The following is a 14,116-nucleotide window of genomic DNA, read 5'->3' on the forward strand; positions in this document are numbered from 1 at the left end:
TCACGTTTCTTTGTCTTTCAATTTACAACTTTTATTTGACTATAATATGTTACCCAAATAATGCATTTGAAGTCAAATGCTACGAAGTAGTCATAGTATTTCAATTACTACAAATTGTATATCATTTTAAAGCTCAACATTTAAAATCGGTTCCGATTGTTTTCAGTGGCGGTTTTGAAATAATCTATTGCTTGAAATATTTCGCGAGATGACACATTTCACACTGAAATTCAAACTCAGGTTACAGTATGTGACAAGAGCAGCGTGGAAGGTTCGGAAACGTCAAAAGTGGACGGAGTTGTTTTGCCGGCGATGTAATGTTTTTAATTTTAAATTTTTCCCCTTATCTGACCACGTTGATGGCGCAAGAGTGTTGTGCAGATAAATCGGAAGCTGTGCACAGTGCTAGCTGATTAGAAACCCTTTCCGGACTGGGTCATCTCACCAAACTCACCAAAAACGTGAGCATGTCTTCGCGACTGGTGCACGTTTTGCGCGCCGGAAAGCTTAGCTATCAGCAAGGCATCCGGTTGCAAGCGGCCGTCGTAGATCGTGTGCGCAACGACGAAACGGCCACCAGGACGGGACACATACTTATCCTTACCGAGCACAAACCCGTCTACACCGTCGGCATCCGGACAGGCGGTTACGGCGCTGAAGAGGAACGCCGCCTGCTCGCTCTCGGAGCCGACTTTGTGCGCACAAACCGGGGCGGATTGATAACGTTTCATGGCCCAGGCCAGCTGGTCGCATATCCGGTGCTAAATTTACGCCACTTTCAACCGAGTGTTCGGTGGTACGTGTGCCACCTCGAACGCACGATCATCGAACTGTGCCGACGGTACGGGCTGCCGGGAGCACGAACGACGCCGGATACCGGCGTTTGGATCGATGACCGGAAGATTTGCGCCATCGGAATCCACGTTAGTCGATATGTCACATCACACGGACTGGCCCTCAATTGTGACAACGATCTCGGATGGTTCCGGCACATTGTACCGTGTGGGTTGACGGGAAAGGGCGTCACGTCGCTGGCACAGGAACTTGGTAGCACACGGCCCTCGATCGCCACGGTAACGCCAGACTTTTTGCGTTGTTTCAGCGATACATTCGAATGTGAGTTAACGGAAATGGATGAAACACTGCAACGTGAATTACTCGATCCAAGCCGGTCTGAATCGGCAGGATAATTGCTCAACTGTTCTACTAATGTTGATGCATTGTGTACCGTGTTTGTTTTTGACTCCTGTTTTTAGCTTTATTTAATATTCGAGAAATAAGTGCGTTTTAGCTGAAAACAGCTCTGTGCAATATAGCAACAAAGTAGCTTCTAAGCCTAATAACACGATCGTTTCACTTGATTTGGTCAATCGTTTTGTTCCTCTCGCATTTTGGAATAAAATAATTTTGATCGTTGCTAGGTAACGTTCCCCATCTTGTTTTCATCGCCAAGCAATGGTTCAATAATAAGGCGTGTGTGAATAATGTAGAAAAAATGACACGATAATCTCACATTTCGAATCGACTGCATCGAAAAAGATTTGTTTCTTACAATGTACTGTGAATAAGAATCATTTAACGTTGGCCAGGCCAACAGGTATACACGATGATCGCAGTTGATAGAAAAATGTTTACGGGAAGCCTCGCTTTTTCCAACCGTCCAATGCCGTGTGCATCAGAATGTCGGTGTCCTGACCGCCCAGTACAGAAAGGATCTCGACACAAAGGGGAGCTACCGATTGTTCGACAACTTGAGCGAAAACGGTGCTACCTTCTATCTGCGACCGGATGCTCTCCAAATGCTGACCCCAGGCAGCTTTGGTGGGATCCTTCTGATTCGACGGCACACCACCAGCATCGTTCAGCATTTCCATTATATTAGTACGCAGGAAAGTTACTGTCCTTACCTTCGGAGACTTATCATCTCCTATTCCATCGCTTACTTCATCTGAAAGCATGTCGAAATCATCACCAACAGCATCAGATTGCGATTCACTGGCACTGCGGCCTGTTGGGTAGTAGCCTTGCCGGCAGAAGTCAAGGCAGACGATTAGGAACTGCGCTACGGTGCGTCGTGTCGGGCTGGCGGATGTTCCTTTGTAGAAACTGAGGGCACTCTGTACCAGTCGGTTCACCGTTCCGAACGGGCCTCTGATGACCGAGCTCAGATATTGTACAAACTCCTGTAACAGTGTCACAGCTTCGGGAAGGGTAGCAAGCAGAGTCATCAAGCCGTACGCCATCAGTCCCCACAGGAGATATAAGCGTGATTCGTATTGAGTGCTGTGGAGAGAATGCATCGAACAATCCGTTAGATTATACACTGATTAGTTAGCCGATATTTTGTTTCACCAACCTGACATTCATTTTTGCAAGCTGAGTTTGCAGCTGGGCCAACGTTTGAAGCCTCTCTGCGTCATTCGGGGCAGTAATGAAGCGACTCATCACTACGGCATGCAGCAACAGTGGAACCGCCGAAAAACGTTCAGTCTCTTGAAGCGATTTCAACCAACCGGCGTACCGGGCCGGATTAAAAAGGTCCAGAATGGGCAACCATTGTCCAAATTGTGATCGACAATCGCGATGACCGCCACACTCGCTACCAGCCAGTGAGGTGGAGCAGTAATCGCAGGGTTGATAGTTTAGCCGAAAGTGCTTAAAAAGTGCCACTTCTGTAGTCAACATAATCTCGAAAGGCGCACGATTACTGTACAGAGCGCAGCCAAGCAATACGCTTTCGACGAGTCTTTCACAACCGGGCGAATCCTGTTCCAGCATGTGACGTACCGCTTGAGTGAAGTAACTGAGTCGAAAGGTGAATAACGAAAGAATAAGAGATCATTCAGAACCGGTACAAAATAAATAATTACCCGAATGTCGGCTCAGCGGCACAAACTCTGATTGCGTCGAACAACTGGGTGAGTAGCGTTACTGTTGTCCTGCCATCCGAGTTCTCGACGGGATCGGGACGAATGGTTACCACAACATGTGCAGCAAGCTCCACCAACCCCTTGACGGCCATAGTGAACTGATCGGAGCCGTTGGGATTCGCTACTAGCGCCTTCTTGTTCCGCTTGACGTACGTCAGCAGCAAACGGACGGCGCAACGCATAAACATTTCCCGTTTGCGCATCTGATGCTCGTTCCCTTGTTCGGTTGTTGGGTTTTGTTCGTTGAAACGCAACCCAGAAGCCACCAACAGTAAGCTGCAGCAAACCGAAAAGTGAAAAAAGCGTTAGTTGAGATAAAACAAACCCCGCCATCGTGTGTCGTGTGCCTTACTTCAGAATCGCCTCATCAAGTGACGTGATCGACGATGGTGATGAGGTCAATCGCAGGATGATGGAATCGTTGGTTGACATCACGAACCAATCAAGGGTGACTTTAAGCTCGGACGGGTCGAACCCTACCCAGCGCATTTTAGATAAAGCTTCGAGTGTCCCCATCATGGCGGAGCGGCCATTTACCTGGACCGTCGGTTCGTGTGCAAGCTTTACGCAAACCCCAAGCAGGTCACCTACGCGTAGATCATCGGTTAACCGATCCCATCGGCAGCGGATAAAGACCTGGGCCGCAAACTGATGTGCGATCGGTGTGAAACGATCGAGGATGCGATTGAAGTTTCCGAGGGTAGACTCTCCTGGGTGAAACCTTTCCCACGGCAACGTCACCAGTTGAACGTTGGCTGGTGTCAGAACCGTGTCCGTTACGGAACGATGAGCGTAATTTCGCTCATACCAATCGAACACGAGGGCCAGGACACTGGACGCACTGTCGTATCGATCCTGTATCCGTACACTGTCGTCGAGCTTTGTGATGATTGACTCGACGCAGTGCGTGAACGCAACCAGCATTTGGGATGCTTCGGCAACGTATAGATCGCTCCACTGGAGCAGCAGTTCTTGTGGCGAGCTTGGCCCGACCTGTTGAATCCAGCTGGCAAAGTTGGTCTTTTCGTACGGTTCGAGCCACGCCGAAAATAGTTGGCTCAGAGTATCCCACACGGTGTTAACGTCTGCAAGGGCAAAATGCTAAGCTTGATCCTTTGGTGAGCCTTTGGCCAACTCTGCGCAACGACTTACGTAATTCCGCTTCCCGCATGCTGGAAATCTGCGATGGAATGAACGTTTCGATGTATGCCTGACCGAGTGTGGCAAACGTCAGGGCCAGCGGCATCACGTACGCCCGATACTGAGGGTAAAGCCCGTGCAGACAGTTCTGCGTCCGCTGGGTAACGAAGTATTGAGACAACCTTCTGATTGCACTCGCCACCATCTGATAAATGTAGAACCGATCACTGGCCTCGTACTGCCGCCCAGTGAAGCGTGAAAGAAGAGCACGCACTTCCGGCGAGCTATTGATGGCGGTGGTTATCGGAGGCACGCGCCACTGGGCGCGCACTGTATTATTTACGGCCAGCAGGATATCCGGACTCAGCTGTCGTTGCTCACAGCCATTCAACAGCTTCATCAGTATTGTCTCGTAATGCTCGGGGAAATTATCGTCAACCAGCGTAAGAAGATAACGCTGCAAGGTCTGAAGGATAAAAAGCACAATTAGAAATTTACAACGAAATAGTCAAACGATCCCACTTACGTCATGGAACTTTTGGGAAAGATCTGGCACATCTTTGCACGGGGTCGTCGGCGAGCTCTCGGCCGTGCTGCAGAGTGCTTTCACTGTCTCGACGATCATGCCATCGAGATCGTCTTGTTTCATACTATTATGCTTTAGCCACTGCAACAGGTCAAACTGCAAAGTAACGCGAATAAGATACACATTCAACTAGATCACCGTGCAACTAAAAGTAATTCTCAGACCTTTTCATCAAAAACGGTGATAAAGGCACGCTTTTCAAGTTGCCGTCCATAGTTCAATTTTAACAACCGCGAGTACAGCTGCAACATGTGACTTCCGGGGATTTGGGCGGCTTTGACGTGTGGCAAAAAGTCGAGAATGGTTACGTCTGACCTAATCAGTGCCATATGCAAGTTGGCAAGAAGTGGATCGTACACTAGCGACGGAACGCGTGCCTGAAACGGAAGCATGAAAATGCACTCACAGACAATTACGTTTAACTTAACACAACCCGCAACCTACCATAAACAGCGAAAAGGACGCTTCCAAAACTTGCTCGGTCACCGGGCAGCGTAAATTGCTGTGGTCTATCATGATGGGAACGAACCGGCCGATTAGTGCTTTTACGGAGTGATCTTTTGGTAACAGGTGTACTCCCAACGCTCCCGAATCACTGAACCACCGATCCAACTGCGTTAGCAGTACATTCGCTTGGTGCAGCGCCAACAAAACCGGGTCCGGTGTGTAGATGGCATTCTTCAAAGCCTCATTATACTTGGAACGATTTTGCGAGATCTTTTCGACAATTTCTTTCCGCTCGACAGTTTTGCTGACTGTGATCGACACGGTAACGGGGCCAGTGCAGCGCTTCGTTAGCATACTGCACTCGGTCAGCTTATGTTTGACCTGCTTCTCAACGAGGAACCGTTTCGGGAGCAGCTCCCGGTACTGTTGTTGCAGGCTGCGTAAGTTGTCCCACGCCGGCCGATACTGTTTCGTTGCGAACTTAATCAACACACCGATGCTCGTTTCAATACCGGAGACCACCCTGCGCGGGTCAGTATCGACGGACAATTCATACACAGGCACCGACGGTAGTTTACAGCGAAGCGCTGTCAACGAAACGGGCAGATCGTATTCACTCAGTCGCTTCGCGATCGATTCGAGCATTGCGGCAGGATCACGTGTCTCGTTCGCAGCCGTCCGTTCGGTTGCCGAAGCGAGTTGCTTCACTCGGCTCTGGTTTCGTCCCAAGAGTGCGTCCCAGGAAACGCGGACTCGATCAAAACGATACATTTCGGAGCGTCCATCGTTGAATTCGATCAGATAGTTCTATGGAAAATAAGATGTTGATGATGGAAACTGTAACAATGATGGAAAATCCCAATCAAATAACAGTCATTACCGTGGATTTGTTAAAGATGATCTGCAACATTGGCTTGTTGAACTTATCTGGCAGTGTTCTGAGGGTACCGAGCGATATTCCGTTCAACATATCTGATTGTAGCCACAATAAGCACGATTCATAAAATCTGTTACGAGATTTGAAAAACAGGTATTTGGAATTAGCTACGAATAAAGACTTCCACAAACTACAGATCGCGAATGATCGTGCGCCTGCTTTTCTGCTGCTTACCCTGCCAGGAATTGATACAGCTGCGCTTGGGCTGCTTTGGCATGCTCGCTATCCCAGCTACGCTGCAGGACAGGAGTTGGCGCCAGTTTGGCGTAGTAATCTCGATGCTCTAGTGCAGCTGCCTTCAACTTATCCTGAAGCTGCTTATCGTACGCGAGCAACCGATCTGTGGACCCGTGCACGATCGGCAGGTCACCATCGGCGGCCGGAATCATTGTGTAGAAGATACGAAAGAAGCGCAACCACAGATAAACCTGCAGCGGATGCTTGTGGTTGAAGGATATGATTTGACGTGCAACTTTGTACAGAACTAGCTTCCCACCGGAGAGCACACAGTCTGTAGATTGTCCCACAACGACCCGCTTCAGCGCTTCATCGACAGAAACAGCCGGATCGGCAGCCAGGGTTTGCAGGAAGCCAGGCCACAGCTCCAGCTCGGTACGTTCCGCTTCAAGATCGAAGCTCAACATCGACAGGGCGAGCAGATCCGGCTTTAAGCTGTACAGTGACTCTTCATCATTGCTTCTCATGAAAAGTCGATTTTTATTTCCTGCTGGCGACTTAACTTCCACCAAATCCTGTGAGAAAAGAAAACAATAGATCAACAGTTCCAATCTTACGGAAATTAACAAACAAAGCGTACCAAGTAGTGGGGAAGTAGATGTTTCCTGAGCGAATCCCAAGCGGGCTCGTAGTGGTGCGCCACATCAGCCACCACATCGAGCATCCGGAGTACCTTTGGACACTTTTTCCACTCCGGCAACGCAGTAAGAACTTGCGCCCACAGCTGAACCAGTGGAGCAGGTGTCGGTAAACCGTACATTTTGTGATCGCTCAGCTGCAGATAAACCATCCGAGATGCTAAGCAATAGACGCGCAGCGTAGCGTCCTCTTCAGTGAGGGCATCCTCTCCGTCGCTGCTAGTTGACCACCAACGAGCTTCCTTCGGTGGTTTACCAATAACCTTAGCCAACAGCGATACAAATGACCCATTCTCTTTTAAGCTCATTGGACAATCGAGAAACAGTGGAACGATCAATTGCAGGCATCGTATCGCCAATTTCCGGCTGTAGTCGCACAGATGGTCGGCGAGAAGCTTCACTCCCGTATGGCAGAACACTGGCACCCAATGGCCGACGGTCGTCGCAAGTAAGGCAGCATAGATCGCAAGCGGTCGTCGCTCCTCCACCCCTTCCCGTATCTCAGGCACTTGCTCTAGCCCAGGAACATCACCCAGTGCCAATTCCGGTTCGTGTATCACGCGTACCATGAATTCTTGCGGTTGATCTAGACGGTGTACCTTCAGTTTGCCAACGATGCCCCAGCAAAGTTTATCGTATGCTTCAAACAATGGCTTGTTGGCCGTAGTTGCCGGTGTCGCATTGGGATCGAGAGGAATATAGTGACGGTGCGCTGCGATCACGGTGTTTAAAACGTATAACTGAACCGCCAAAGGTATCCAGAGCTGACCATTCCTGCAAGAGCGAAGCGAGAAGTGAGCAGGCAAACGATGATGCACCGAATTTCGTATACTTACACAACATTTGTGTACTGGAAACTTTGCAGGATTTCTAGTGCTATAAACGAATAGTCCGAAGTGGGACTAGAACTGCGCAGTATCCGGTGCAGCTTGTCGATGCACGCCGCCGTGGGTGAGTAATTAGAAAACGGAAGTTGGCGGAATAGCTTTCGTAAATCGCGCACACCTGGGAAATCGTTTCCGAAAGTTTCCTGTTCCACGCACCATTGCAACTCATCCACCATGGCTTCGCACAGCAGCGGATGTTTGTTTAAAAGAAACATCAGCTGGTTAAGCTCGTATTCGAGCAACACTGGCTGATCTTCGTGATCGAGGCGGAGCAAAATCTAAAATTGGGATAAAAATGATTTTGATCTTTAGGCAAAGCAAAGAACCAAGAAGCAGAAACTTACTTGAAAGAAGTCTTTCACAGCGACGAAGAAAATACCCGTTTCGCGGGTAATATCTCGAGCATCCACCAAACTAACAATCAGCTGGCAGACGTAGAAAACGTCCTTCGGTGATCGTTCAAGCAGCCGACGGTAAAGTTTGTCCATCTGAATGTGCCGTTCACCGTCGTTCGGCACGAGCTCCGAAAGCAAAGTCCGTTCGTTCCAGCCCTCGACATCGGCAAGCACTCCACTGTACAGCCACCAGGTGTCGGTGAATGCCAGCAGCCGGTAAGGTAGGGACAGCACATACTGCCAGGCGGCGTTCTCTCGTAAAACTGCCAAAGAGCAAACCGCTCGTCTCAAGAGGCGCTGGAACTCTTGGCACGCCGGATCGATCGGATTACTTCGGCCTGGGTACAGACTGAACAAGTCGGCCACGTAGTGAACCGTGTGAGCAATCAGACGACCGAGCCGACGAATGAAACTATCGTACCGCGGCTGATTACCGTACGTACGGACACCAATCGCTAGGACACGAACGATCTCCAGAGCGACGGTGATCGAGCGAAGCATCTGATGTAGTGAGATCGTAACGCAGCTGGCTTCCGCGCTACCGATAGCGGTGAGCGTTTCGAACACGTCCGCAAATGGCATCTGATCAAGAAAGGCGATCATATCATCCTCCTTGAGAGGTGCTACCTCGCCCGAACCGGTACAATCTTCGCCATCGCTATCCACCACGAGCCAATCCACCTGGTGATTATCACTGTCGTCTTCGCACGGAGTGACCGCCTTTGCCATAACCGTCATTCTGTCAAGGCCCTTTACCAACTCGTCAACTTCCTCCGACGAAGCCTTAAGGAATGATTCACGTTGCGGATGTGAAGCCAACCCGAGCTCGAGTATTTTCAACACTTGGCCTAGTTCACCATCAGCTAGCCGTTTCGATGAAGCCTTCCGCCCGTGAGAAGCCACCGGCCTTAATGGGGAAATAAGTTCTTTTGCCCACGACGGCGTACCCGCTTCACAGTGCAGCAGCTGAAGCACTACATTCAACCGATCGTGGACGTTCCCAAGCCACACAAGAACCATTGCACACTCCCGCATCCACGCTCGTACGCTATCACTGAAGTTTCGCCGCTCGTCCTTACTGCTTCGAGGTCCCGGCGGCTGCCGGTGGCCCGGTTTTTCGCGGTTCACACGTAAAAAGTACAACAGAATTGTGAAAATATCTCTCAACCCATACTGCACAACGTCGTATGGCTTCTTGCATATCCTAGCGTCATAACCGGCCAACTGAACGCAAATATAGTCCTCGATCTCGGCAGCCCGAGCAGCGGCCGCCAGTTGGGCCTTGTTCAGGTCGTACATTCGCTCCTCAATTTCTCGGCTTACGCGATTCTGTCCCTCGAGAACCGATTGATCCAATTCTGCTACTCTGTGAACAAAGAAGAGAACGAATGTGTTAGAAAAACGATCATCAGAGCCGTCGTAAAAGACCTACTTTTCGACGGTGGACGCAGTAACGATTTTTCCGTCCGCACAGGTTGCCGTCCCGCTGAAACGGGTCGACGTCTCCCGCCAAACTTTATCCTGCAATCGTTCGAGCTTCTTTCGAGAAACACGTAGGTTCTCGCGGTCCTGCACCTCTTTAATGCACTTTTGCATGTAATCAGTCAGAAGAGCGTACAGTGGGTGGCCGGTGTACTTTGCTGTTCTTCGGACCACCGCAGGAGCTTCACAGTTCTCGAAATGAGTCTTGAGTGCGAGCAGTTCGTTCGTATCGTTGGATGAAAAGATCTTACTGAGCTGCTCTCGACTCAGTTCGCTCATTGCGCCCTCCTGTGTGAGGTTCCACTGGCTTTGGAGGTCGTGCTGGACATCGGGAAGCGTTGGATAAATTTTGTTTGCTTCAGCCACAGCGAAAGGCTGCTGCGCTGTTCGTTCAATATTAGGCAGCTCGGGATATATGTGTCTAGCGTCAGTCGAAGCGATGGCAACTGGGATTGTGGGATAAATTCTGGCAACTTCGATCGCATCGCTGCCTGAAAAGGATAAAGGCGGAGCCGTTGGCGTAGCTTCTTTTTCGACATGTTCATTATTTTGTAGTTCGTTCTGCTGTTCCATCTGGTCATTAATTAGGTCCTCAACAAGTAGCTGTTGTGGCGCTGTTGATTCTAGTTCGACCGGGTCGATGCCTTCGTCATGGATGCTCGTGTCCTCCTTATCTTTATCCTCGTTGTCCATCGTAGTTGGTTCGTCAAAATCACACTGTGCAGCGATAGCAGGCGGTGCACTTTCAGCAATCACCTTATCATATTTTTTCTTTGATCGTTTGCTGTGCTGCTTTGGGTATCACAAAACAAAGGTTATCATAAAAAATATAGGTTCAATAATGTTCCTTCCTTCTCTCACACTGAGTACGGCATACCTTCTTCTCTTTCATCTCCATCGTTGCCATGTTGAACTGAACTCTTCACCAAACACAACAATGTCGTTGCTAATTGTAAAGACCTGGCAAAAGAAAAGCAACTTTTCTCGATAATCCAGATTGATTTGGGATATATGTTATCAGACTGGATGATAACAGGATTAACCTTTCATTCTAATGCGCAGTTTTGAACAACATTCAGAGCAACTAGTGTGCCTAGTAGTCTGCTTCGAATGCAAAAACAAGAACCGCGACATAATAGTATGTAATAGAACTGTTAATAATATGCCACTTACTAAAATCACTCGCAGTCTTGCCCTTAAACGAAAAACACTTATTAAGTTGGACTTCGATCGTAAACCAAAGGCGAACACAACTAAGCGCAAACCATGCTCAACAACAAAGCCCTGGTTTTGACAGCTCTTTATTGTGATTTCCTCTTCTCCGTGTGCTGTTGTTCTTTTTCCCAACAATCCCGTAAACATCAGCGTTTCTTAGCGTGTCTCAAAGTGCTCTAAGCAGCCACAGTTTCACTCGCCACATTTTAAACATATTTCTCATGGACAAAACTAACTATAAAAATTACGCTAATATGTACCAAACCCGAATATTTGCCTCGTTTACATCGATTCTAGAGGTGCTTCTGATCCCACTTTTGAACTTACGCTTGACATTTAGATCACATTTAGACCGAACAATTGCATGTAAACAACGAACAGCTGATTTGGCGGCAGTGCACAACAAACAGTGCCGATTGTGTTTGAAAAATGCTCTCAGCCGAATTATGTCGCGTGTGCGGCAGTGATGCTGTGTCTTCCGATCTCACTAGCATATTTTTAAAGCGCGAAAACGTGGACTGCATCGCCGACATGATTGTGGAACTGTCCGGTTTGTTGGTAAGAAGCCTGCTGTCTCGGTCAACCATTAAGTGTTGTTAATTTATCCAATTGTCTACAGGTCACAGCTAACGACCGGCTACCGCAGCACTGTTGTACCGTTTGCCAAGCCGATCTTACGACGGCCATCAACGTTCGTCGCCGATGTCTTGAAATGGACAAGAAATTCCGTATCTCACTGCCAAGGTTGGTGAGGCCTGCTTTGTTACCTCCAGCACCGTCTACTAACGCCACATTTTGTTTTAGCATTCCATCCTGCGATACATCAGAAGCTCCCGATGCTTCACTATGTTTAGAAAGTAATTCAGATAAAGCTGCAGTTGCGCCACAGGATGACCTCGATACGGCCCAAGAATTCTGCAGGGTCGCAAAAGGAACAAGGCAAGAAGTGCCTTTTGAGACTGACAAACAAACCGACCACTCTCTCGGAGGTATTGAAGCAACAAAAGGTGAAGATGGCAATTTAGATAAACAATGCTGCGGGTGCTCGGAGAGTTTTAACAGCGAGGAGGAACTGAGGGCACATTCGGAGAAAACGCACGCACTCGAACCACCTCCGTCGACTGAAGGGCGCCCCTTCCAATGCGGTATCTGCTACCGTTGGTTTAAATCGGCCCGTGGCGTTCTAGAGCACCGGAGCGACAGGCGTAACCGACGCTACCAGTGCGCGACCTGTGGCCAGCGATTCAGTAGGCCTTCGCGGCTCGTCGTACACGAAAATCTCCATTCCAAAGCAAAGGCATTTCCTTGCGACCTGTGCGGTGAAAAGTTTCACAATCCCTATGCCCGGCGCGTGCACATCAGAAAGAGCCACGACACCGTTAAGGGCGGGCCTGTAACCACGGGCAACGAGTGCCAACAGTGTGGTAAATCGTTTCGTTCGGCGAGCTACTTGAAAAGTCACCAAAAACTGCACGCCACCGAAGCGCCCCACAAATGTACGGTATGTGGCGCTCAGTTTAAGCTGCCAGTGTATCTGAAGTGGCACATGAAAATTCACAGTGGAACGTACAGCTGCAATCACTGCAACCTCTCCTTCAAGGGACCATTCGATCTGCGGGAACACCAGAACCGCCATATTGGCTACAAGGGCTTCGTTTGTACAAGTTGTGATAAAAACTTCTACAGCAAAAAAGAGCTCAACAAACACGAACGGCGTACACACGAGCGAAAGCCAAAGGCGGCCAAAAGCTGAAAGTGTCAACGAATAAACTTTCGAAACACCGAACACAAACGACCCACTTTGTTTCAATTATACGATTTTTATTTGATTTTTATTTTGTTTTTGTTCTATGGTAGTTTTTTCCTTCTTTTATTGTTGTATACATATCCACCATCGTGCGCACAGCAGCGAATTTCCGATTAGTGTGTTTGCGCGCTTGTTGTCCGCATCGTTCGCGACCCACGTTCCCATCAGCGTATAAATCCGAAAAATATAGTTTTGCCAGTCAGTGGCCTTTTTTCTGTCCCCTCCTGCACAGATGTCTGTCACGCGCCCAGGAATCGCTCTTCGGTGCTTCGCGGCGCCCCGAAATCCTTGAATGTCGTTCTCTACTTTTACACACTTTCCTTTCGCCGCCCCCCCTTTCTTAATCTGAAACATTTCGATTAACTGTTTTTATGCACGAGCGTCACGTCTCGTTGTTTACTACGTTTTGTTGCTACTATTAATTGTCGCTACCAATTGAGAACGGACCGTATTCTGAATGTTGTACACCCTTTAGTGCGCGGAGCGTCACGGTAATGTCGGGGATACCGAAGATGAAAACAAATGCTAAGACGATGGACGAAGACGATTCGAATTTGAAAACGGAACAGAAACAGCCACTCTCTTAGTCGGTGCTCCCAGATGCTCCCGAGGCCGCGGGTTACACCACTTTCGGTTCGAGTGGCGTGGTGGGACCCGCCAATGTCCAACACCGATCGATCGTCATCAGTTTTCCGGTTGCTGGCGGAAAGTTGAAATTGCAAACTTCATGTGTCTCGGTGTCAGTTTTAGCTTTTTTTGTTCCTGTTTTAATTAGCTTACATTCTTAGTTATTTTTTTGTATTATTTGTTTACTTTTCTCATTTTTTATCTATTTCTTTGCACTTTTATGTCCTTCCTGTTTACATTAATTTTTAACTGTATTTGTATTTTTGTTTTGTGTATTAGTAGAGCGCAATGGTGCACGCAATGTTCTACATGTGTCCATCGGGTTGATTTTTTGTTTGTTTTACTACTCGTGCTCGCCGGAACACACCGATCGCGTCAAAGAGGGGCGGCGATTCGGTTTGTCCCATCAACCGGTTACCACACGATCATCATCATATTAGTTTAAGCGTTAAGAGTCTAACCATCGTGTGATTCGAACGCCTACTGATGGCGGATTGTTCTCTTTCTTGTTTCTTTACAGGTTTGCGATTAAACAACAACTTGTGCAACGGTGTTTGTTAGTGTACGGACGATCTGGCTAATGGAGAAAACAAACGAAACACTGCCGAAAGTGCAGAACACAGTCAGCCGATCCGATCCGATAGGGCCAACGGCCTCGAATTACGAAATACTACCAAACCGTGTGAAACTCATGCCCCCGATATGTACGCGAAACGATCGCTAGGCGCGTGTTTCTCGAGGACGAGCAACCAGTAAAGAGAATAGGTACGGGAAGTGTAAATGGGTCA

The 14,116-nt window shown here is 48.6% G+C and overlaps 3 protein-coding genes across 3 annotated transcripts; 2 read left to right on the forward strand and 1 right to left on the reverse strand.

The window, feature by feature from the left end:
* The first annotated feature begins 446 nt into the window (after positions 1–446).
* LOC131208311 (putative lipoyltransferase 2, mitochondrial) lies at positions 447–1,408 on the forward strand. The gene has a single exon (XM_058200997.1). The coding sequence runs from the start codon at positions 468–470 to the stop codon at positions 1,188–1,190; it is 723 nt and encodes a 240-aa protein (XP_058056980.1). The 5' UTR covers positions 447–467; the 3' UTR covers positions 1,191–1,408.
* LOC131208221 (ectopic P granules protein 5 homolog) lies at positions 1,250–9,958 on the reverse strand. Its single transcript, XM_058200874.1, has 14 exons — positions 9,630–9,958; positions 9,380–9,563; positions 8,147–8,980; positions 7,959–8,080; positions 6,858–7,689; positions 6,215–6,792; positions 5,101–5,626; positions 4,821–5,033; positions 4,597–4,752; positions 4,083–4,536; positions 3,283–4,015; positions 2,871–3,206; positions 2,357–2,803; positions 1,250–2,283 (listed from the first exon to the last, which is right to left on the reverse strand). Exons 1-14 carry the CDS (start codon positions 9,956–9,958, stop codon positions 1,632–1,634), a joined length of 6,396 nt encoding a protein of 2,131 aa, XP_058056857.1. The 3' UTR covers positions 1,250–1,631.
* A 1,365-nt stretch (positions 9,959–11,323) lies between these two features.
* Positions 11,324–12,647, forward strand: LOC131208222 (zinc finger protein 37 homolog). The gene is made up of 3 exons (XM_058200875.1): positions 11,324–11,452; positions 11,514–11,638; positions 11,816–12,647. Exons 1-3 carry the CDS (start codon positions 11,324–11,326, stop codon positions 12,645–12,647), a joined length of 1,086 nt encoding a protein of 361 aa, XP_058056858.1.
* Positions 12,648–14,116: the final 1,469 nt, after the last annotated feature.

This window comes from Anopheles bellator, chromosome 2, assembly GCF_943735745.2.
Source record: "Anopheles bellator chromosome 2, idAnoBellAS_SP24_06.2, whole genome shotgun sequence".
NCBI classification, from domain to species: Eukaryota; Metazoa; Arthropoda; class Insecta; order Diptera; family Culicidae; genus Anopheles; species Anopheles bellator.

Coding starts and splice junctions, on each gene's coding strand:
- LOC131208221 (XM_058200874.1), bottom strand. CDS start 9,958: ATGAGCGAACTGAGTCGAGAGCAGCTCAGTAAGATCTTTTCATCCAAC. Junction 9,564..9,629: donor ACTGCGTCCACCGTCGAAAA/GTAGGTCTTTTA, acceptor CTTTGTTCACAG/AGTAGCAGAATTGGATCAAT. Junction 5,627..6,214: donor CTGTATCAATTCCTGGCAGG/GTAAGCAGCAGA, acceptor TGACCCGCGCAG/GGTGGTCTCCGGTATTGAAA.
- LOC131208311 (XM_058200997.1), top strand. CDS start 468: ATGTCTTCGCGACTGGTGCACGTTTTGCGCGCCGGAAAGCTTAGCTAT.
- LOC131208222 (XM_058200875.1), top strand. CDS start 11,324: ATGCTCTCAGCCGAATTATGTCGCGTGTGCGGCAGTGATGCTGTGTCT. Junction 11,453..11,513: donor TGGAACTGTCCGGTTTGTTG/GTAAGAAGCCTG, acceptor AATTGTCTACAG/GTCACAGCTAACGACCGGCT. Junction 11,639..11,815: donor TTCCGTATCTCACTGCCAAG/GTTGGTGAGGCC, acceptor AGAATTCTGCAG/GGTCGCAAAAGGAACAAGGC.